The sequence below is a fragment of the Megalobrama amblycephala genome, linkage group LG21 (genome assembly GCF_018812025.1).
Source record: "Megalobrama amblycephala isolate DHTTF-2021 linkage group LG21, ASM1881202v1, whole genome shotgun sequence".
Taxonomy (NCBI): domain Eukaryota; kingdom Metazoa; phylum Chordata; class Actinopteri; order Cypriniformes; family Xenocyprididae; genus Megalobrama; species Megalobrama amblycephala.
Window position 1 is genome coordinate 15,060,806 of NC_063064.1, and position 24,676 is coordinate 15,085,481.

General features: G+C 35.1%; 1 protein-coding gene across 31 annotated transcripts in view; it reads left to right on the forward strand.

Moving 5' to 3' along the window:
- Positions 1-24,676, forward strand: part of cadpsa (Ca2+-dependent activator protein for secretion a) — a 155,217-nt gene that overhangs the window by 109,441 nt on the left and 21,100 nt on the right. For 7 of the 31 annotated variants that reach the window (XM_048171780.1, XM_048171763.1, XM_048171767.1 and 4 more), the window contains 12 exons: positions 1,520-1,626; positions 1,873-1,902; positions 3,398-3,406; positions 4,260-4,416; positions 8,307-8,448; positions 9,774-9,920; positions 14,215-14,370; positions 17,160-17,307; positions 18,735-18,749; positions 19,096-19,170; positions 20,360-20,443; positions 22,254-22,286. In XM_048171780.1, coding sequence (XP_048027737.1) covers positions 1,520-1,626; positions 1,873-1,902; positions 3,398-3,406; positions 4,260-4,416; positions 8,307-8,448; positions 9,774-9,920; positions 14,215-14,370; positions 17,160-17,307; positions 18,735-18,749; positions 19,096-19,170; positions 20,360-20,443; positions 22,254-22,286 — 1,103 coding nt within the window. The remainder of the gene's footprint in view (positions 1-1,519; positions 1,627-1,872; positions 1,903-3,397; positions 3,407-4,259; positions 4,417-8,306; positions 8,449-9,773; positions 9,921-14,214; positions 14,371-17,159; positions 17,308-18,734; positions 18,750-19,095; positions 19,171-20,359; positions 20,444-22,253; positions 22,287-24,676) is intronic. The other 24 variants (XM_048171766.1, XM_048171774.1, XM_048171776.1 and 21 more) reach the window with 11 other exon arrangements.

Here is a 24,676-nt window from a genome sequence, read left to right on the forward strand (position 1 = left end):
TCAAATGATCTAAACCAAGATTATTCTTTGGATGTTTTTCAGACATAGTAATCCAATTGTCAAAATGCTAATGCTTTCTGCTATTGAAGTACCTGATGTTGCACTACTGCATGACATTTCGTCCCTGCATGGACAGTAACCCTTTAAAAGGCCACAAATATTACTTTTTTTGTTCTTTCTTTTTTTGAAAGTCTTCAGTCTTATTGAGGGAGCTGAAGATGATTGAGATACAATTAGAAGAAAGGTCAGCGGGTTAATTCACAATCAGGGGGCGTGTGCTTTGTTTTTAGTGATGAAAGCTCTGTTGACTGAGAGGGGGGTGTGACTCTTCAAAATGATGTTAATTGTTTTGACATTCGTCACACAGCAAATGAATTTGCTTCCTAGTTCGTCTGTCTTTGTGTTCCTCCATCAAAGTGCCACATTTCCCACAGTCAAATAATGGCATGCTCAAAGATCTCAAAAATTGACAGAGCAAGAGCACAAACAAATCTTTGTTCAAAACCAGATAGACAAACAAAAATCACCCCCCAAAAAAAAAAAAAGTCTAAACACCCTCTCAGCCAATATTGAAGCGTTATGAGATATAAAAACATGTATCCATAAACCATGGTCTCATAATTGTCTCTTTAGTTTGCAATCCCATCCTTAACCAACGATAATGAACCATTTTCCTCACATTGTGTGTATTCATCATGCTAAAGAAGACCCCTGATCATTTGTTTGTAAACTAGTATATGATTTCTTTAATTTCATTCAGTTTTTTTACAATTAAAATAATGTTTTAATTATTCCTGTCATTCTACGTCATCAACTGGCAGATGAAATCTTTTTAGACAATGAAGGGTGCATTTAAGTATGACATGTTTAAGAGAGAGGTGCTGCCCGCTTGTATTGACAAAGAGAGGTAGGAAATTAGAAGACATAAATTCCTGCATGTGCTGAACATTATGCATGATGACTATAACATATTTGTTGTCGTTTTTATCCTTTCTTTTTCCTCAGTTCCTTGGTTTGACTCATTATATTTGCATTGCTCTTTATTGACTCATTATGGTTCATGTCTACAGAGCTGAGTGTTGACAGAGTGTCAAGATTATGCTAAGTCGTTAACTAAGACAGCAGAGCTGATATATGCAGCAGCTAATTTGTGGTTCATTAAGTCAGTTATTTTTTTTCCCAGAGAGAACATTTATGAAATTCAAATGAAAATTTAGACGTAACCCAGAAATGTACCCATCTCTTACCTCCTCTGTTATTTTAATTGTCATCTAAAGTTTTTGCCTTCATAGCAAATATGCTTATGAAGCGACATTCTTTAAAGAAGGATTTAAATTAAATACGTTAATTAAAAAAAAATTTTTTTCTGCATTGTAAACAGTACATATTAAGTTTAAAAATCACATTGCAGTGAAATGCAATTTACTTTAGGCATCAGACAGGCTGAGTAAAGTCCAGTGTTTTCCATGCATGTGTTTGTCTGTATGTCCATATTAACTGTTGTACCTTTGTGCCTCAGAAAATGTAGGACGCTTAGTCACCCCTGCCAAAAAGCTTGAGGATACACTCCGTCTGGCCGAACTGGTCATAGAGGTGCTCCAGCAGAATGAGGAACATCATGCAGAGGTGAGTGCACCAGACATAACGTGTTAGACGCAATACAATCTTAAATACACATGCATGAAAAGAAATGCGTCAGGCAATGCCGCTTGAATACTAAAACAACTCTTAAAAATGTTTTTAACCTTAACTAACTTCCTCAATGGCTGCTAGCACTGTTTAGGTAGCATTTCCCACTAGGGCAGCCGTCATCCTCTGACATTCAAAAGCAGAATATATGTGTTTTGTGTTTTTAAATTATGTGCTCTGCAGGCTACACGTCCAAGTACGGGATGTCAGGCGGTACAGTATTTTTTGTTTATTTTATTTTATTTTATTTTATTTTTATTATTGCTGTCATCAGTGCTGTACCCTGCTCTTGCATGCCAGCCTACCTTGGAAGAGGCATTACATGGGCATAGCAAATCAGGATGTATTTAATTTCAGTTCAGTTAATTGAAATTAAGATTCAGATTAGATAGATAGATAGATAGATAGATAGATAGATAGATAGATAGATAGATAGATAGATAGATAGATAGATAGATAGATAGATAGATAGATAGATAGATAGATAGATAGACAGAGTGTAAAACTGGCTATTCATCTTCAGTTTGACTGAACTGAAATTACTGTCACATTGACTGAATACATTACAGATTGAAGGCATCAAAGTCAATGGACAAAATTAATACAGTTGTTCTTTTTTATGTGAAATACATTCATCTTCATTTCAGTTTATTTTCAGTCTGTTATTCTAACAGACTTGTTTTTCTTTTTTTGTTTGTTTGTTTGTTTTACACTTCAGGTGCCAGGTTCATTAAACCATTAAAAGGAATAGTTTGCCCGAAAGACACTAAGAACACAAAGATATTTGACAGACTTGTTTTGCTGTTTTGTTTTGTTTTGTTTTGTTTTGTTTGTTTTGTTTTGTTTTGTTTTGTTTTGTTTTGTTTTGTTTTGTTTTGTTTTTTGTTTTGGTTTGGTTTGGTTTGCTTTGGTTTGGTTTGTTTGGTTTTGGTTGTTTGTTTTGTACTTCTGGTGCCAGGCTCACTAAACCATTAAAAGGAATAGTTCACCCAAAAGTCACTAAGAACACAAAGATATTTTGAAAAATGTATCAGTGTGTTTGTTTGTTTGTTTTCAATACAATGAAAGTCATTGGGGTCTTGGTTGGAATCACACTGACTTTTATTATATGGACTTTAAAAAGATTATTAAAAAGAGATTATTAAAATCTGCCTGAAATGGCTTCAGGTTTGGAACAGCATAATCATAATTTACTCACCAGAATTATTCATTTTTGGGTGAATTCTCCCTTTAAGCACATAAAACCATTTTATTAAACATGTCCACTAAAATGCATGGGATTATTTATGGTATTTTACATAGTACAGTCATTTATCATGCCACTGAAATTGCATGTTCAAATGTACACATATGCAACATAATACATGCACAAAATCATTGAATAAATCTGGTAAATGTAATGGATGTACATATATATGTCATTTTTAAAGCACCAGTGACAACTGCACAGAGCCCAAACCTAGATTCTTTTCATGTGTACCAAATAGTCTTAAGCATAAGAATTTTTTTAATGTAATTATTTATTTGCTTCCTTTTGATCAATCATTCTTAACTGTTTTCTTATGATGGTAATGTTTTCCAATTGCATTTTAAAGCCCTTTAATGCTGAAACATTTGTGATAATAAAGTACTCAAATACAGAGCGAAAAACTCACATAACTCTCACTGTTTTTTATTACTTGTTTGTTGGCTGGGAAACATTGGACAGGGTAAAGAGGTATGTAGACCCTAGAGCCCCCTTCCATGTGCATGTCGCAGCCCCTGCACCATGGATGGAGGGATTTCCACCTTTTCCCTCCCCCTCTCTGCCTGGACACCCCATCCTTCCCCTGGTCAGCTGTCCCCGTGGAGCGTTGAGCAAGTGGCTTGTTTCCACAAGCACGAGGGGGATGGTGCTTCACCTGTGGAAGCAGACCCCCTAAAAAACCTCAATGAAAATGAGACTGGTCTCATTTTCACCCTTGCACAACCCCAATTATCTCCAAACTCTCCTCTGTTCTGTGTCTTTCAGCTTGGTTTGGTCTGCTAGCTTCACTTACCAGCTCTAACTACAAATTTTAAACTCTATTACAAAAATGCACTTCTCTGTGTTTTTTGGGAGAGGTGTTGCAATAAAGCAAAAGCATACTGGTATGAAAGGTTTGTTTGAGTGGTCAGTGACAACAGCATGCTTTTTAAAGGAGAGGAAGCCATGATTTACATTAACTTCTCATTTGTCTTAACACGCTTGGTGCATATATATACAGACCAGATGTGTTACTCACAGCAGCACAGCTGGATCAGCAGCAGAGGAATCTCACATAATTAAACAGAATTGAGCAGATAAATAATACTAACGACTGAGATTGTGCTGCTAATCACTGCTGCTGCTGCATGCTGGGAATTTTTCTGTTACAAGGGCATAAATTCTTGTGCATGGACTTGTGGGAACATTCACATCTGCAAAATGTGAAGTAAATCAGGATGTTGTTTAAATATAAATCAGTGTATGTGAATTAGACATTAACTATGATGAGCTGTGCTTTTTTTAGGTCTTTATTATTATATGATTTTACTTTCTCTCGCTGCAGGCATTTGCGTGGTGGTCAGATCTGATGGTTGAACATGCTGAGACGTTTCTGTCTCTATATGCTGTGGACATGGATGCGGCACTGGAGGTTCAACCCCCAGATAGCTGGGACAGCTTCCCTCTCTTTCAGCTGCTCAATGACTTCCTGCGCATTGACTGTAAGTATTTATATTATTTTCATGCCTTATTAACATGAATATTCTAGGTTAAATACAAGGTCATTTCTATTGGCAGCATCTGTGTCTCAGACACATTCTTTTTAGACTGCAAATTGTCATATCTACAGTCCATAATTGCATAATTGTGATGTTGCTATCCAGACATATTGCATGCATATAATAGTTTACAAATTGCAAATAAAGCAGAGATTAAAGAGACAATATAGAAGAATTAAGGGCTAAATAGTGAAACCTGCAGGGGGTCAAACCAACACATTGAATGTAAAGAGTTTGCTCAAGGCCTTATCACGTCTCTAATGAACTGAAGTCAATGGGTGCTGTCCATGGTGCTAAAGCCACGCTGCCATAGGCTGCAGTTGACTAATTATCCTAGTGGCATTCTTTGCACAGCTTGACAGGCTGTTGTCTGGTAACCTATTCTTGATATTTGATTGCTTTTTCTGCTGGTCGAGGTGGAGCTTGCAAAAGAGTATGTGTGTATATGTATATAAGTGTGTGTGTGTGTGTGTGTTTGTGTGTGTTCTTGTATACATGGTTTATGAGGACACAAATGTGTATAATGACATGGGTATTACAACATAAACATGGTTTATGAGGACACTTCCTGTGTCCTCTTAAACCAAATGGCTTAAAAAACATACTAAATGATATATTTTTAAAAAAATAAAAATACAAAAATTCACAGTTTTCTGTGATGGGTAGGTTTAGGAGTAGGGGTAGTGTAGGGGGATAGAGCATATTCCCTATACCACATATACAAATATACAAAAGCAAAACATGGTCAGGTCAAAGTGTCTGAATCATTTTTAGTTCCAAATTTTTATCAATTTTACTGGTAGTCCACTGTATGAATTTTTGGATATAATATGTCACAGTTTACTTTATTTTGCTATCCTCACTTACATAAATGAACTATAGTGTCCTGCACTCACAAGTATATATATATATATATATATATATATATATATATATATATATATATATATATATATATATTACTTGTGAGTGCAGGACACTATAGTTCATTTATGTAAGTTAATATACATATATAATTAATATATATATAATATATATATATATTATATATATATATATATATAATATTTTGAATATGAGGGAAGAACAAAACACTACACTTGGTTAAGATATTTATCTGACAAAAAAGTGGTAACTACAACTATAGGTTTTTTTTTTACTATATGCAAAAGAAAATGCATAGAAAAAACTCTCTCAATTCTCTCGTTCATTAATGTGTTCATAATTTCTTTGTATGACATATTTTTTTATGTCCTCACATTTTGGCATGTTTAATTGTGTTATCACAAATAAAACAATTGATTCCGAGCACAACAACACAATATGCTTACAAAATCTTTAAAACATTTTTTATAATATTTGAATGAAGGTTGAAGATGTCAGTTTTCCCTGGCCGGACATCACTTTTAGCCACTACCACAAATTATTTAATAATTAATAATTAATAATTCCTTGATTATTTTTTTGTTTTGTTTATTTGGTAGTTTGTTTGTTTGTTTGTTCATTTATTTCTTTTACTTATGTTTTCATTTATTGATTTATTTATTTCATTTTGTATTGTCAATTTATATTGTTTTTTTGTTTGTATTTATTATTCTTTAATACATGTACATGAATAATACACTTTTCATAGCTTCTCATTTGTAGACTTCTATGAGAAATTGTCTTATTATTTATTTAATACCATCTTAAAATAATACAGATGTGGAATTATTGTTACCACTTTACAGTAAGGTTCATTAGTTAAACATTAGCTAATATATTAACTAACATGAATTAACCATGAGCATTACATATTTTTTACTGTATTTACTAATCTTTGTTAATGTTAGTTAATGAAAATACAATTTTGTTTGTTCATACTAGTTCACAGTGCATTAACTAATGTTAATACGATTTTAATAATGTATTAGTAAATGTTGAAATTAACACATTAATAAATGCTTTATAAGTGCAATTCATTATTAATTCATGTTAACTAATGCAGTTATCTAATGTTAACTAATGAACTGAATTATTTTTAATAATCACTTTTAAAGAAGAGAACAAAGATAGTCTTTTATAGATGGTCTATTATAATTCAGCATTCCAGCAGAAAAACACCAGAAAAACTACTTTTTTCATAAGAGAGCTCTTCTCAGACACAAAACTAAAACATTGATGCACCAGTTTTAACACCATCTAGTTTCCCATAAACACACACACACATATTACTCCTCACTACAACACAGAGACACACATCACCTCCCCCTGGCCTCCTCACACACTCACATAAACACAAACACAAGCAAACACCATCAAGCGACAGCCTACAGCATGCACTACATCTGTGGAACAGGACATTCAGCATGGAAGGTCACTATTGTCCTGTGCCTGTAGCACTGAGCTAGGCATGAAATAGCCTTAACACCAGACAGGCGCTAAAGCAGAAGCTATTCATGCTGCTAATGAGGTCTAAAACAGAGGAGCCTGGGAGACCCCACTGCCCCGGCCACTCGCTTGCGGACAAACACAGCCAAGTGTACAACCACCACCGCTCAAATGGCTAATTGGAACAGAGCAATCAGGGAAGCAAACAAACATGGCACCTACTGTGAATGATCGACCTTGAGTATAGAGGGAGAGATAGTAAGAGAGACCAGAGTGAGTGCTTAGTCATCACATACTAAAACATAAGGCACTTTCAACCAATATAGTACATATTGTCAATTACTTTTTCTTTTTTTTAGAGCATTAGAAGTACAAATCGAAGTGTTTTTTTATTTTTTGTAATGAGCTATTAGATATATGTCTGAGAAACTTTTACCTAACACAAAATTAACCTACACTCTAAAACATGCTGTGTTAAAAACAAATCAAGTTGGGTTGAAAATGGACAAACCGACAAAGTGAATGGGTTGTTTTAACCCAGAGGTTGGTTAAATGTTTGCCCAACCTGCTGGGTAGTTTTATTTAACTTTAAATTAAAATTACTGTATTGCTTGCTTAAAATGAACCCCAAATATGCTGGAAATTAACATTTATTAATACGTTTAATGAATAATAATTCAACAATAAACATTTATTTAATTGCTTATTAATACATTTTCACCTTTTGATTATTATTGTTGCCTCTAGTAATTATGTGTCTGATTTTTAATTACCAACCTATTTTGGGTTGATTTTAAGCCAGCCATATAGTAATTTTAAACAATAATTGGGTTAAATAAAACTGTCCAGCATGTTGGGCCAATATTTAACCCAACCGCTGGGTTAAAAAAAAACAATCACTGGGTTTTTCCATTTTCAACCCAACTTGGCTTGTTTTTAACCCAGCATTTTTTCAGTGGAGCATGAAAGGTAGCTATTTTTAAATATCTGAACCATTTCCATAGCATGGATGAGAAGACAATAAATAATCACATTCCTTTTCCTTAATTTTTACATAAACTGAATTTATGAGAAAGTTAAAGTCGGCATGGATCTTAAGAGAAGAGAAGAGATGTCACTGCAAGAGGGAGGGGAAGTTATTTTGATTAAGATTACGAGGACTTGTGAATTAAAAAAAAAAATTAAATAATTTATAATAAAAACTGCAATATTCCAAAAAAAAAAAATAAAAAAAAATTTGTAAATCTTGACTTCATATGCTGACTTTGACTCTAATCGCTAACTGCTAGCAATTTTTTATTTTATTTTATGTTTTATTTAATTAATTGTCTATTTAATTTTTATGTTATTTTATGCTGTTTATTACTAATATTGGTCAAAGGGTAGCAAAAATTGCAAACCCCATGTAAGCAATCATTCATTCTATTGTCCATCTCTTTCCCATTTTTGTCTTGCATTTTCAGATAATCTATGTAATGGGAAGTTTCATAAGCACTTGCAAGACCTGTTTGCCCCTCTGGTGGTGAGGTATGTGGATCTAATGGAGTCCTCCATAGCTCAGTCCATACACAGAGGATTTGAACGAGAGTCTTGGGAACCTGTCAAGTAAGCAAAACACTTTTTAATTCAATTAGTACAATTTAAAAAAAAAAAAAAAAATCACAAAATTAATCATGCCCCTTGGACTTCCGCAGTCTTGTGTTCAAAGAGCAAGATGGAATCCAGCAGAATGAAACAGAACTCATGGGTCTCACTAAGTGTTTTGTGTCTTTTTGTTTTTTCGAATCATTCTTTGCACTTAAAGAGTTAGTTCACCCAAAAATGAAAATTCTGTCATCATTTATTCACCCTCACGTCGTTCCAAACCAGCAAGAGTTCATATTAGGAACACAAATGAAGATCTTTTTGATGAAATCTGAGAGCTTTCTGAGAGCTTTCTGTTCCTCCATAGACAGCTATACAAATGACACTTCAAAAAAGTTCATAAAGAGATTGTAAAACGAATCCATATGAATTGAGTGGTTTAGTCCAAATTTTCTGAAGAGACTCGGATGCTTTATATGATGAACAGATTGAATTTAGGCTTTTATTCACATATAAACATTCAACATTCGTTGTGGTAAACGGAAGCTCAAGCATGTTTGCTTGACGTTCAAGAACCAATGAGGTTCGTTCTCATGTGTTATTCAGCACGTTTGAGCTTCCGCAAGAGGTTTGTTCTTGTGCATCAAGCAGGTTCCTTTGAGCTTCTGTTTATGTTCACTGATCAATGTTTATATTTGAATAAAAGCCTAAATTAAATCTGTTCATCATATAAAGCGATCGAGTCTCTTCAGAAAATTTTGAATTAAACCACTTGATTCATATGGATTCGTTTTACAACCTCTTTATGAACTTTTTGAAGCATCAAAGTGTCAGTTGCATAGCTGTCTATGGAGGGACAGTGAGCTCTCTGATTTCATCAAAAAGATCTTCATTTGTGTTCCAAAGATGAACGAAAGTCTTACGGGTTTGAAACAACATGAGGGTGAGTAATTAATTCATTTTCTTACAGTCCTTACCAGCCCTGCTTGTTAAACATTTTTGCATGATTCCTAAATAAGTCACCAGAATAACTTTGAATCACTTAACAAAGCAACATGACAAAGTGTGTGACTGTAAGTATGCTAATGCTAATTGAATCGACAATCTGCATTTCAGCAGAAACAAATGTGTTTTCTCTTAAAACCAGAGCTAAAGTGATGATGATGTGATTCACTCCGTCTCATGTGCACTTCTCATCTCTACAACACCATCTTATCTCTAAATTAATTCTTCATCTTGTGCCGTAAACATACTGTATATGTAACGCTGTGCTTCTTTATCACCCATGCTTTCTTCTGTACATCTACATCATTGCATTCTTTTTTCTGTTTTTTCCTTTTCCACAGGAGTTTAACAAGTAATCTGCCCAGTGTCAACCTACCAAATGTGAATCTACAAATGCCTAAAGTACCAAATCTGTCAGTTAATCTGCGACCAATGCAAATGCCTAGCTTTTCCACCCCCAACTGGATGCCGGGTTTATCTGATACTGAGTGTGTACTGAGTCGGTACTGGATTCTAATACATGCATGTGTGGCCTTAGCATCAACATATCTTTAGTTTATATTTAATTCTAATTCGGATTCACCCCTAATTAGTTGTTGACAGGTTTCACTTGAATATTTTAATTAGGGATAGTCTTAAGAGGTGCATCTACAGTTGTGAGAAAATGGTTTTTGAGTGCTTTGGAATTGAGGATTTCAGCATGAATTAACATTTCTAAAATGTTATTATGCAACATCACAGAAAATTTTACAAAGTCATATAGTTTTTGCTGAGCCAAATAGTTAAACTAAGAGATTGCTCCAGAACATTTCTATATGTGACCCGTGCTGGCAAAATGAGTCAGAATGCGCATGGGCTGATTTCGAGCTACAGGCAAAACAAGTGAAAAATGTCAATTTTGGTCGAATTTGAGGTTTTCACAAAAATTAGTTCATTAAGCCCTTGTCTACTGATCCAGATACTCCAAATAGCAATTAAACATCTAAAAGTATCTTTATTTTTATGTTTTCTAAGAGGAGTACCTTTCCTTTGACCATGAATAATGCAGTTTTTCTCTGCTTGTTTCACCATGCACGCTCCCCTCAGCACAAGTTTGGTATCGTTGTAAAGCACAGCATTCCAACTTTGTGAATATTCATAGCAAATTTTTGATGGCATGAGACTGAACCAATGAAATGTGATTTTCAAACTCATGCTGATGAGTTTGAAAAAAAAAAAAGATATTGCTTGCGCTGACTGAAAGATCCCAAGCGCGCACACAAAGACGCCTCAGACATCGAGTGATCCCAATATGCACATAAAATCTGTGTATTCACGCAAACATCATCTGTTATGTCTTCAGTGAATGTTTGGTTTACTCTTGGGGAAAAACATCTAATGTTTATCATTAAATTAGTTCCATGTGATACAGTAGGTCTTAATATATAGGCTGTCTGTTTTATTAATGTTAATCAAACAATTGTGGAATCATGGGAAAAAAAGTTGAATATATATATATATATTCCTGTAGATATGGGTTTAGACTTGGTTAGTGCCAAATTTGGTGGTATTATCAGGGATTTTAAGGTATGGTTTGCTAGGTAATTTTGTTTTGTTTCTCAAAATCGACTTTGCTGACTCTATCGACTCGTTTTTTTAATAGAGAATGTGAAAATAACAATAACACAGTTTTTAAAATTTGCTCATTCCGACTCATTTTGCCAGCACGGGTCACATATGTTTGCTTTTAGAATTCCGCAACCAGATTACATATTTTTCCAGTTTACAATCTGTTGTTGATTTACTATGTTTGGGATCATTTTCATGTGTCATAATGCACATAAGGGACAATAAACACAAACAGATGCTTTGACATTCTGCTATAGTCAAGTCAAGTCACCTTTATTTATATAGGTTTTTAAAATGCAGATTGTGTCAAAGCAGCTTTACAGTGATAACAGGAAAACAATTTTGGCTGCACAGCAGCTCTATACATAAATGGATGCTGTGCAAAAGGCAATATCTCACTAACTGAGATTTTTTTTGGTAGGTAAAGACAATTTATTTATTTTTTAATTAGAATTTTTTTCTTATCAAATGATAGTGTATTATAAAAGATTGGCAAAGTACAATTTTCAATGTGTGTGTGTATATATATATATATATATATATATATATATATATATATATATATATATATATATAAATGAAGTATAATATCTTGACTCACATAAAGGTAACATTATGGTAGTAATATGTATAAAAAAATCAGGTAATTCCAAATAGTTCTCAAACTTTTTCTTAAAACTGTGTATGAAGAACTGAAGTACTTTATTTACATGTTTGGAAATTTTCTACATATTTGTGTCAATGAATTATAAATTTGCGATTCAGGGAACTGACAGAGGTGAGCCAAGGGAATTTTGGCTTATATTTAGACATGATAATTAAAAAAAAAAAAAAAAAAAAGATTCTCCAAACCTTAGCATTTTTCCACTTTCCAGACAAGAGTGAAATACCTTCAGCGCTGCATGTATTGGAAAAAAATTATGCATGCACAGACATAATTATGCATACAGAGTGACACTCCATCTCTAAGGTGTAATGATGGGTAAACACCAAAGGTTGCCAAAACTAGTTGAAGCCACCACACTTCAGTTCACAAAATATTAGTACCTGTCTTGACATGTTAAAATACTTTCTACCTAAAATTTGGTTAGCACTTTATTTTACAGTCCTGTTCCACACATACATACTATGTACTTATTATACAAAAGCTAGGTAATAACCAAACCTTAACCCATGTAGTTACCTTGTATTATCTAGTACTTTCTTAGGTCAGTACAATGTATGCACAGTGCACTGTAAAATAAAGTACAACCAGAATTTGTTAACAATAAACTTGAATAATGTTTCAGTAATAAATGTTAAGTTATGCTAAGGCCACAGCATGGAAATAGCCCATGGACAATTTGAACCCAAAAATCCCTAAGCATGTTGAAGAGTTGGAAGATACAAATACAGTATCACACTATACTTTAATAGCTGAATATTAAAACTGAATTGTGTCATTTCTGCACTAGCGGCACCAAACAAAATCGCAAAAATAACTAGAAAAGGAACGTTTGTTAAGAAAAAATGTTGAATGTTGGCTGGACTTGTCTGAAGAGGCCTTGTATACAGTAGCAGTTTCTAATGTTTCTTTGTGAATTCATTAATATCTAGCCAGTGTAATGACTGATTTCAGTCTCGCCTTCTTTGTTCAGTCAGTTTTCCCCACTCATGCCACTGGTTGAGCCAATTCGACAAATTTATTCACAATATCATGGTCATATATATGCTCATCATCGATTTTTGGTCACAAATAAGTGATGCTACTTTAACATCTTGTATCTTTCCAACATCTTCCTCCTTTACCTTTTTCTATTAGAATAGAAAAGGATACAGGCGTCCTTCCTCTTTCCTCTTGCTGTATTTGTTGGGTATGGGGTCCCAGAGTAGTAACTCTCCTTCTGTACCCTGCCTTGGGATATAGGGTGTTGAGGATAAGAATACCACCCCATCCCACTTTTGGTCCTGTCCTGTTTCCTTCAGTGCTCTGAAATGATATACAAGCTTCAGAGCAACAGGCATCTGCTTTCAGTAGAAACCAAATACAAGACTCTAAAAGGACTTTACTGGTTGTGTGAGTAACCCAAACTTTGATCTACATTGTTTCTCACAATAGTCGTTTTCAATGTTTTCCACATAACGGATCAGTAATGTTTTGTTTGACATTTGATTTGGCCAGTTTTTTAAAGGAGTATGCAGTTTTGTTTCTTTTTTAATAACTACATTTCAAAACTTTTGGTTATACAGTGGTGTTTAAAAGTCCCGTTTTCTATTTAATATAAGATTATTATATTATATTATCAAGATTATTTATAGATTATAAAGTTTATATATTTTATTAAGCCTATCAAACACATTTTGATTGAATTTGATAAACTAGCATAATAAATAAACAAATAAATGAAGAATCTCACCATTAATCAATCTGTAAATATTTCTACACATCCTTCTGTTGCTGTATGTGAGACTCTGTTGAGTATTAGATGACTACAGTAAAAAATGAACCAGGTGTGAAAGCACCCTTAGAGTCTTCTATCTAAATCTAGCTTCAGTGTGAAGCTCTCATTGCTTCAGTCGATCTTAAAATATGTTTCCACTGAAGATGCCTACAGGCCTGCTGGATGTTTGAGGATACTGTACTCAGGCTGTGAGGAATGGTGTGAGAGCCAGTCTCTATTTTCTTTCTATGATTCAGTTTGAACCATGTGAAGCTAAAATTGGCTCCATTCAAACAGATCTATGGCTTTAGTCTGATCAGTTGAAAGCCTGGGACTGTAGCTTCTCCTGCCACTTCATACACATACAGCCTTTACTTGTGATCCCGCAAGACATCATTGTGCATGTTTTACCTTACCTGCACTCAAACAACCAAGTAAGGCCTGATTGTTTATCATTTTGTTTTAGGATTAACCATTTATTTTTTCCATGGAACGATCGTCAATGAGGTTGATCTGAAGCCGCAGGGCAACTCTGCAACGATCGGGAAGTGGTAAAAAATAAGCAAACCAAATGTGCCACCATGGCGTGTGGACTTGAAACAGGCTTTGTCTTCTTTAACAACCCCTTGCCCTCTGACCTTCCTACTTCCTGACCTTTTCCAGAGCGTTTCCTTCCTGATATGCTGCTTTGATTCAAATAACTTACTGTATCTCTCTCTGACTGTCTCTTCTGCACGTGTCCTGGTGTTGGCAGTAATGGTTCTGGGACTTCAGAAGACTTGTTTTGGAAGCTGGATGCACTGCAGACATTCATAAGAGACCTGCACTGGCCAGAAGAAGAGTTTGCCAAACACCTGGAGAGCCGACTTAAACTCATGTCCAGTGACATGATTGAGTCCTGTGTAAAAAGGTGAGGCTGGAAAACAGTGTTGATAGTTGTAAACATGTTAACAGTCTTCTAACACTACAATTGCAGATATCCTACACAAAAGGCTTTTTTTTTTTTTTGGAATTTAGACACCCACTGTTTTATTTTGAGAGATACACATTAATTGCTCAAGAAAGCTTTTGGTATGTACTGCAGTGTGACACGCTCCATTTAAAACAATAATTTTAAACAGCATTTTGCTATTTTTTATTAATTATCTATGTACGTTTTATGACACAACATTAATTTACAGACGACATGAAATATTCGTACTTTAATTCACACCACAGGACTGATTAAAGGGATAGTTCACCCAAAAATGAAAATTTGATGTTTATCTGCTTACCCCCAGAGCATCCAAGATGTAGGTGTCTTTGTTTCTTCAGTAGAACACAAATGATGATTTTTAACTCCTTTAACTTCTACAATAAGAGTAAAAAAATCTTGCTTAGACAAGTCCAAATTAAACCCTGCAGCTCGTGACGACACATTGATGTCCTAAGACAAGAAACGATCGGTTTGTGCTAGAAACCGAACAGTATTTATATCATTTTTTACCTCTAATACACCACTATGTCCAACTGCATTCATCACTCGATTCGTTTGGTCTGATCGTGCTCTGACAACGGCAGTGATGTCTCGCTCTCATTGAAGTATATGCGCGAGACATCACTGCCGCTGTCAGAGCGCAATCAGACCAAACGAATCGAGTGATGAATGCAGTTGGACATAGTGGTGTATTAGAGGTAAAAAATTATATAAATACTGTTCGGTTTCTCGCACAAACCGATCGTTTCGTGTCTTAAGACATCAATGTGTCGTCACGAGCCGCAGGGTTTCATTTGGATTTGTCTGTCGTGTTTTATTTACTCTTATAGTCCAAGTTCCCGCTGACTTGCATTATACCACTGACAGACGGCAGCGGTTGGAGTTAAAAATCATAATTTGTATTCTACTGAAGAAACAAAGACACCTACATCTTGGATGTGCTGGGGGTAAGCAGATAAACATCAAATTTTCATTTTTGGGTGAACTATCCCTTTAAAATAATTATAAAATATAAGTTATAAATATAAACTTTCTGTTATACGTTTATGTATCTTTTTTCTTATAAAGAATATAGTTATCTTATTTAAATTTCTAGGAACCAGAAAATTGACTTAATCTTAAGGATGCATTTATTAAAATATTACTTATTTTACTATATATTTTAAGTATTAAAATAATAATTATTTACAGTGGATAAAAAAGTCTACACACAGGAGATGCCCTCAAAATTTAACAGATCTGGAACGTTTTTACATAAAAGTTTTGGAAAAATATTCCAAGTCAAGGTGTGACCAAACTATTCTATCCAAACAGACTGTAATAAAATCAAAGGGTGCATAAACTAAGTATTAATTCAGAGCTGTGCACACCTATGCATTTAGTTATTCTACGGTTTTTATTATTTTTCTTTTCTCTGAAATGTAAGTTGTTGTGTTTTTTTCAGTGGCATTGCATAGGCTGTAAATATGCAAAAGCTCTGATATGATTTCTTAAAAAAAAAAAGCTGCTGTGTACACTTTTTAGGTCCACTTAAAATTGTGTACTATTTTGTCTTAATAATTTAAAAATAAAACACCAGAAACTAAAATTGATCATTTTAAATTCTACAAGTGAATTGAGGCATCACAACATTATAATGCAAAATATGTGTTTTGTTTTCAAAATAAAAAAATAAAATAATAATAATAATAATAAATATATTGGTGATGATTTAAAAAAGTGCACAATATGCATTAATAGTTAACTCGAAAATGAAAATGTTGTCATCGCTTACCCTCAGTTTGTTCCAAACCTTTCTTCTGTTGAACACATAAGAGGATATTTTAAAGAATGATGGTAATCAAACAGTTGACAGTAGCCAGTGACTCTCATATTAGAAAAAAAAATATTATGGAAGTCTATGATGAATGTTTACCGTCAACTGTCTGGTTACCAACATTCTTTAAAATATCTTCTTTTGTGTTCAACAGAAGAAAGAAACTCGTATAGGTTTGGAACAACTTGAGGGTGATTTTAATTTTCGGGTGAATATATCCCTTTAACTATCCAACCAAATATCTAGTAATCAAGTCATTTAGTATGCAATTAGCACTACATTTTAATTCTTCATTAATTGATTTTGCAGCCACCATAAACCCTCAACAGCAGTCATTTGAGTTAACTGCACTTTAGTAAACAAAAAATCTTTTGGCCTGTCCATTTGAATAACAGAAAAAGGGCTAGCTGAGTTTTAATGAGCATGTCCACATCTGTAATCCTTCTACTTAAAGTGTTGTGAGGATGTCAAGCAGGACATCTTCTTAGCAGTATTCTTCCAGTCCCTTGTAAGGCGCAATAAACTCTTTGTCGTGCTTGCTGTGAGTGAAGACGTGATTTGAAGTGCTTTAAGAAACTGTTGTAAGTAATATCATGGTAATTTGTTGAGTCAGAAGATGATCTGGCTTAACATGTAAAATAATCTACTCCTTTCCTAATGCAGTCCACAGTTATTATAATTTATTTTTTTTCTTTTTTTTTCATTCCTTTATTGGATCTCAATCATCTCATAAGTTAATAAATATTTTGGCTACACCTTGTATACCACTAAGCATGCCAGATACTACACTTTAATGCATAAACTCTCTCCTGGCATATATTTTTGTTTCCTCGCTTTATTTTTGACATCCTACTTCTGAATCACCATAGCGACCAATCAGACTTTGGTCTCGCCTGTGTTGTTTCAGAACCAGAGCAGCCTTTGAGGTGAAGTTGCAGAAGAGCCCCCGCACCACAGACTTCCGTGTTCCTCAGTCCATATGCACCATGTTCAATGTCATGGTGGATGCCAAGGCCCAATCCGCCAAACTATGTGCCATGGAGCTCAGTCAAGAGGTAGACAACACAAACACAAATGTATCTTTCTGCTCTTACTCAAATCTTTCCACACTTCCCATGTTCTCTTTCTCCCTAGCTTTCATTGCAAACATACACTTTCTCTGCTACAATTTCCAGTAAAAATACCTCATAATTTGCTGATCTGCATCTTAGTTTAAAAGGTTAGTTCACCCAAAAATGATCCCAAGATTGACTTACCTCAAGCCATCCTAGGTGTATATCTTTTTTTCAGACAAACACAATCAGAGATATATGTAAAAAAATATTCTGGCTCTTCCAAGCTTTATAATGGTAGTGAATGGGGGGCATGATTTTGAAGCCCCCAAAAAATGCATCCATCCATTAAAAAAAATAATTCATACGGCTCCAGAGGGTTAATAAAGGCCTTCTGAAGTGAAGCGATGGGTTTTTGTAAGAAAAATATCCATATTTCAAATTTTATAAACTAAAATAACTAGCTTCCGGCAGACGGCCGTACACATACTGCACAAGTTGACTTGCGCTACAAGAGTAACCTTTGACGCGATACTTGACGCAGGATGTAGGAGTATCGTAAGCTCTTGCGGTTCAAACAAATAGGGCTGGGCAAAAAAACTCAAGCTCCTCTTCTCTTATATCGCAATTCTTTGACATATCTCTTTAAAATTTCTTGTTTTAGACCAATTCGTGACTGGTGTTTTGTTTTGCTCTATCCTCTGAGTTTCCGCGTTCGTCATTACGTCATGCGTCGGGTCAGAGGTTATGCTTCCGCTGCAAATCGATGCGTATGGCCGTCTGCTGGAAGCTAGTTATTATAGTTAATAAGTTTTAGATATGGATATTTTTCTTACAAAAACCTATCACTTCATTTCAGAAGGCCTTTATTAACTCCCTGGAGCCGTATGGATTATTTTTATGATGGATAGATGCATTTTTGGGGGGCTTCAAAATCTCATTTACTACCATTATAAAGCTTGTAAGAACCAGGATATTTTTAAATATATCTCAGACTGTGTTCGCCTGAAAAAAGATAGTCATATACACCTAGGATGGCTTGAGTAAATCATGGGATAATTCATTTTTGGGCGAACTATCCCTTTAAATAACAGTTTATATTGTTATATCCATGATTCTGTAGTCTTTTTTTAAATGCATGAAACCATCATATACACCAGCCTATGATATATACAGTAGGTATATATGAATTGAAAGTAGTTTTTTTTAAATGTATATACACATATTCTCTATGATTGCAAGTATACCATTTAATGCTACCGATCTGAATGATTCACTAGCATGGCAATTTTCCATTGTTTCTGAAATTTAATTTAATTTGACTGTGCTGGAATGAGATGTTTTCTTTTTCTCTCTGTTGCTTTCTAATTGTCACTGTCACCTTGTCTGCTGTATCTTTCTTTTCATCCCTTTTCTCAATCTTGTGAAAGTTTGTTAGAGAATGGGTAAGTGTGGCTAACAATTCAATTGAATTCTCACCTTTATGTCCCTAAGGTATAATTAACAATCCTAGCAGTTTCCCCCAGTCCTCTGACACTTAAATTGTTTTGATTATATTACCATATGTGATAGCTGCTTCTGAATATACATGTGCTAGAAGTGAGACATCTCATATCCGTAGCATCTTGAGACAGGTAATGATCTGAACTGAATTAATTACCCTGACGTCCTTTATATGAGGTAATTGGAGACAAAGGGATTGCGTTTGCACAGATTATCCCAGGTGAAAACCACCAAACAGCTCAAAGAAACCTTGTTGCAATTCATACTCATAATGTATTTCTTTTCCAGAGACAATACCACTCGCAAATTGACAATCTCATCGAGGAGACGGTGAAAGAAATGATTACTTTACTCGTGGCAAAGGTAGCATTTCAGGAAAATAATATTCCTCATTTGTGTTTTTACATCTACAGTCGTGCTCAAAATCATTCATACCCTTGGTAAATATGACCAAAGAAGGCTGTAAAAAAAAATACTTTTGATCTTTTATTTTAAAAAATCTACAAAAATCCAACCTTTCATTGGAGAATAATAATTTTAAATGGGGGGGAAATCTCATTATGAGAGAAATGTTTTTCTCTAATACACATTGCTCACAATTAGTCATACCCTTTTATTCAATACTTTTTGCAACCTCCTTTTCCCAAGATAACAGCTCTGAGTCGTCTTCTATAATGCCTGATGAGTTTGGAGAACACCTGAGGAGAGATCAGAGACCATTCCTTCATACAGAATCTCTCCAGATCCTTCAATTCCCAGCTCCATGTTGGTGCTTCTTCTCTTCAGTTCACTCCACTCATTTTCTTTAGGGTTCAGTTCAGGGGACTGGGATGGTCATGGCAGAAGCTTGGTTTTGTGTTCAGTGACCCATTTTTGTGTTGGTTTTGATGTTTGTTTTGGATCATTGTCCTGATGGAAGATCCAACCACAACCCATTATAAGACTTCTAACAGGGACAGTCAGGTTTTGATTTTTTATCTCTTGGTATTTGTTAGAATCCATGATACCATGTATCTGAACAAGATGTCCGGGACCTCCAGCAGAAAAATAAGCCCACAACATTTAAGATACAGCAGTATATTTCATTGTACACATGGGGTACTTTTTACCCCTGTGTGCACCAAACCCATCTTTAGTGTTTGCTGCTAAAAAGCTATTTTTTTTGCTCCATTTGACTATATAACCCATCCTGTTTGAAGTTCCAGTCATGTCAGTTACTTTTCAAATGTTCTATGGTCAGATGAAATATGGTTCTATGGAGGTTGGATTTTTGTTGATTTTTTAAATAAAAGATCAAAAGTATTAACGATGCAGATTTATTTTCACAGCCTTCTTTGGTCATATTTACCAAGGGTATGAATAATTTTGAGCGCGACTGTACATATAATTGCTTCTCTTTTTGTAAAGAAAAGTCATACTGTTTTATAAATCATTATTAAATCTTTTGAAACTCACAGTACAAATTATGCTGTTTGATCAATTAGGATAATTTCACATTTTGAAGGGCAATATATTTAAATTTTTTAATAATGTGTTTTTTTCTGTTTTACAGTTTGTTGTAATCCTAGAGAGTGTTCTGGCAAAGTTGTCACGTTACGATGAGGGCACACTTTTTTCCTCCTTCCTGTCATTTACAGTAAGAACAATTTTTTTTTTTTTTTAATTAAAAATCTTTTACTATTGTCACAAGATACTTTGGGCCAGATTTAGCTTATGCAAGCGCAAACCCTCTTTTGGTGTTAAAAAAAACTACTGTCAGGATTTACTAAAGACACAGAGTGAAAAACTAGCACTGAAAAGGCGTGGAGTTATTTTTGCAGCTGACCTTATACATATGCATTTGTAGGAGTTTCCCTTTCAGACGCAAAATTTATGTGAGGAGAATATTTAAATAAACCAACCTGGTCTCATGACGTAAACGTACCTGTGGGCACGTTTTCGCGAGTCGCAAAATACGTACCAATGAGTACATATCGCTGCAGTTTCGCTCTGAAATGTCCACTGAGCGGCGCTAAAAGCGTGTTTTTTTTTGTTTTTTTTTGCCGGAGCAGATAATAGGGTGAATGCGGTACGTTTTTATGACGTTGCTTTTTAGACGAATTGCCGCGGTTCTCGATTTGACATTTGCGCTCCGTTGCGTTTTAAAATAACTTCCCACCGACACTACGCCTAAACCTACCCGATAGTGTTAACAAAAGCAAACGTGACGTAAGCGTCCGTTTTTCAGCTCGTTTAGATCTCTCTTTGAGCTCTTTTTTTTTTTTTTTTTTTTGCCATCAGTCGCCTTTCACGGGATTCGTACCCAGGCAGGGGGAGTCGACTCCTCGCCATAAGTCCAACTCCGTATCGGCTGAGCTACCGAGCAAGCTTGGTTACGGCCAAAAAATGCGAAACGCATAGAGCCGGAAAGTCCAAAGTACGTTCGTTTACAAATCGGCCACTCTGGTCAGATGCGTTTTGAAGTCGTAACATGATATTGCACGAGGAGACGCCAAAACGAGTCTTTACGAATCGATAATCCGACCCCGGCTGTCATCGAAACCGTGTGTGAAAACGAGCAAAAGCGCTTATCGACGTTTTACCGGCCTCTAGCGTTCGTTTCTGTCGGAAACTGCAGCGAGACGTACTTGTCGGTACGTAATTTTGTGTCTCGCGAAAACGTGCCCACGGGTACGTCTCTCCTATGAGACCAGGTAGCAATAAACCATGCAAGGGGATTTACTAAGGTTTGCGCTAGTCAATTTACTGGTATTTGTGGCATTATTTACAGCCCAAAAAAAGCATGTCTTAAACCAGACACTAATTTGCGCTGGTAGATTTTGTTGGTCATTATCTAAATGATCCGGCTGCGTCTGTGTTCTGTAATTTTTGCGTCGTCAGTAGATACACACAGAACTTTCCACTTTTTTGGAATTGCGCTCTTACGCTAATTTGCGCTGTTTAGCAAATCTGGCCTTTGACTCCAAAATGCATTATTTCAACAACAATTTTTTACAATTGTTTAATACTTTACAATAAGTCTCATTTATTAACATTAGTTAATCATTTACTAACATAAATTAAAAATGAACAGTAAATTCTTACAGCGTTCATTACCTTTTGCTAATGTTAGTTAATAAAAATGTTCATGTTAGTTCAAGGTGCATTGACTAATATTAACAGATACAACTTTTGATCTTAGAAATGTATTAGTAAATGTTGAGATTAATAAATGCTGTAGAAGTACTGTTTATTGTTAGTTCATGTTAACTAATGTAGTTAACAAATGAAACCTTATTGTAAAGTGTTACCGTTTAATCTTACATTAGAATTGGTAAAATAAACAGCTTTGTTAAAATAATATTTCTAAAGAAAATGTTGTCTTTCACATCTCAATATTGAATGGACAAAATATTGATATTTAAATGATTCATTTATTTTGATTATAAAATCTCTTTTATTTGTAGGTAAAAGCTGCTTCAAAATATGTGGATGTACCTGTAAGTCACAACTGAATTTTTCTATTATTCACTGGTTGATTAATCGAACAGTTCATTGTTTATAATTTAACTTAATATTTAAGTTGTTCATCAATTAGTTTATACATCTTTTTATTCATCTTGTAGACATAAAAACCCATCATATTAGTTTAGGTAATTCATTAATAGTATGTTACACTTTGTTTTCTTAAGCCCTGTAATAGCTTTAAGATACGGCTAGTAATTGCAATAGCCTGCTGTGCAGATGGCCATCTCTTAGCCCCAAATGGCCATTCATATGTATGTGGGAGAGAGTCATCTCTGTGAAGCTCTACCCTCTACAGCAGACAGTGTGATGTGTGTGTTGTGCAACAAAAGCGCGTCGTGAGGATGCCGCTGGGTCCAACTCATTGCACTCAGCATCACATCACTGAGTTTCCTTCAACTGCCAACACATTTGGTCACATCGCAAGGCTTTTTAAATTAAAACCTTGTCAACGAATGCCGGAAGCATCCTCTCACTCTGTTTATCGTTCTCCTGATGGTCTGAGGGTCAGAGAATCTTATGTTTCCATGGTAATTGTTTGCTTAATACACAAAATAAAATTATGTCTGACAAACTTGCTCATTTGCACCCTCTGAAAGGACCCATAGATGTGTGAAGTAAGTTCAATTTACAGCGTCTGACAATTACCAATTCTGATGACCTTCATATGCCCGCTGGCAAAGGAAGTGTTTAATTCTCCACTGAGGCCAAGCAGGGGGGCAAAACACCCCAGATGATTTACTCTGGGTTGATTTTTCACTTGCCATTTTGTTGAATAGAATCGTACTTAATCAGATTGCTGCATTGTCCTCCTGCCGTTCTGCTCAGACTTCAGACTCTGACAATGACAGCTCATTTTACACACCTCAGGTTTTGACTTTTAGACATCTAGGAAAATGAGAAAGAAAACACTTTTTATCTGCTTGTCAGGTGAAACATAATTTGTTAATATGACAATAGCTTGCTACTTTACAGTCCAAAAAATTCTGGGGGCAAAAAGGTCCATTGTCGAGAGTAGTGATTTATGAAGCACAGCTTACACAAGAGTCACTTTCTTGTTGGTTAAGCAAATTCACATGACCAACTTGATCCTGATGCAAAATATTTCCCCTTCAAGCTAAATTCCAGATTACATAAATTCCTATTGAAATTACTGGATTTCGACAATGAAAATTCACTAAACAATTTTCTCTGTTATGAAACCTACCTACAATTAGTCTCAGCCTCAGACGTCACACCCACAGACCGTTGGCCGAACATCTGATGCGAATGGCACACAAAAATGGAAACATTTCAGGAGTTTTCAAAGTCAACATCTGATTGGTTGAATTCTACAGGATTTCCAGGAGATGTGTCAAAGACTTTGTATACAGAAAGATGGTTCACTCCTATTACTTATTATGAATGGGATGAAGTGCAACGTTCAAAATGGCAGAATAAGTCGAGCCTTCGAAAGAATTAGCCATTGGTAAATTTATTGTCACTGCAGCTGTCGTTAGAAGCTCCGGTTCCTATAGAAACTGTTCTGAGACGTGCACTTAGGACTGCGCATTAGCTTGTTCCAGCCTGAAAAATGCCAATTTTTTGTTATGATTTGAGCGTTTAAAAAACAAAATTTATGAACAGTTGTTGTCAGATTTCATTGGTGATTTCAAATATGAAATTTAATCGTAAGCTTGGCAAGCAGTTTTGGAGAATTTGATGTTTCCCCGTTCAAAGAGATAGTAGATGCACTTGCATGGGCATGTGTGTCACGTTCTTTAACGGTCCGTCTTGAAACAAAGCTGTTGTGATGCCAAACCCCCTTAAGGAAAAAGAAAGCCATCATGTTTACAACTGTGACAATGAGCGCTTATTAGGATAAACTAAACGCTGGTCTGTCAAAAGTATGTGAAGTTCATGGTAAAGACTCTTTATAAAATACATTCAAGAGTTTTACACTGTGGTCTGTCATTGTAGGGACATCAACTTTACATTTCCATTCCCCTAAACATGGCGCTGAACAAATCAAACTGTCATTAGTTGCTTTACATGTCAGTCAGCCACCTCTTGGGCGGTCCTTGACCAATTAAAGCTGCCATGGAGACCAGACCTTCTGCCGTCAGTCTGGCTATGTGAAAATAGCCTACATTTATACACTGAACAAAATTATAAACGCAACACTTTTGTTTTTGCCCCCATTTTTCATGAGCTGAACTCAAAGATCTTAGACTTTTTCTATGTACACAAAAGGCCTATTTTTCTCAAATATTGTTCACAAATCTGTCTAAATCTGTGTTAGTGAGCACTTCTCCTTTGAGGGTATCATTACACCCCTAGTTAATTATAAAAACTTCAATAGTCAATACTAAAAAAAATATTGATT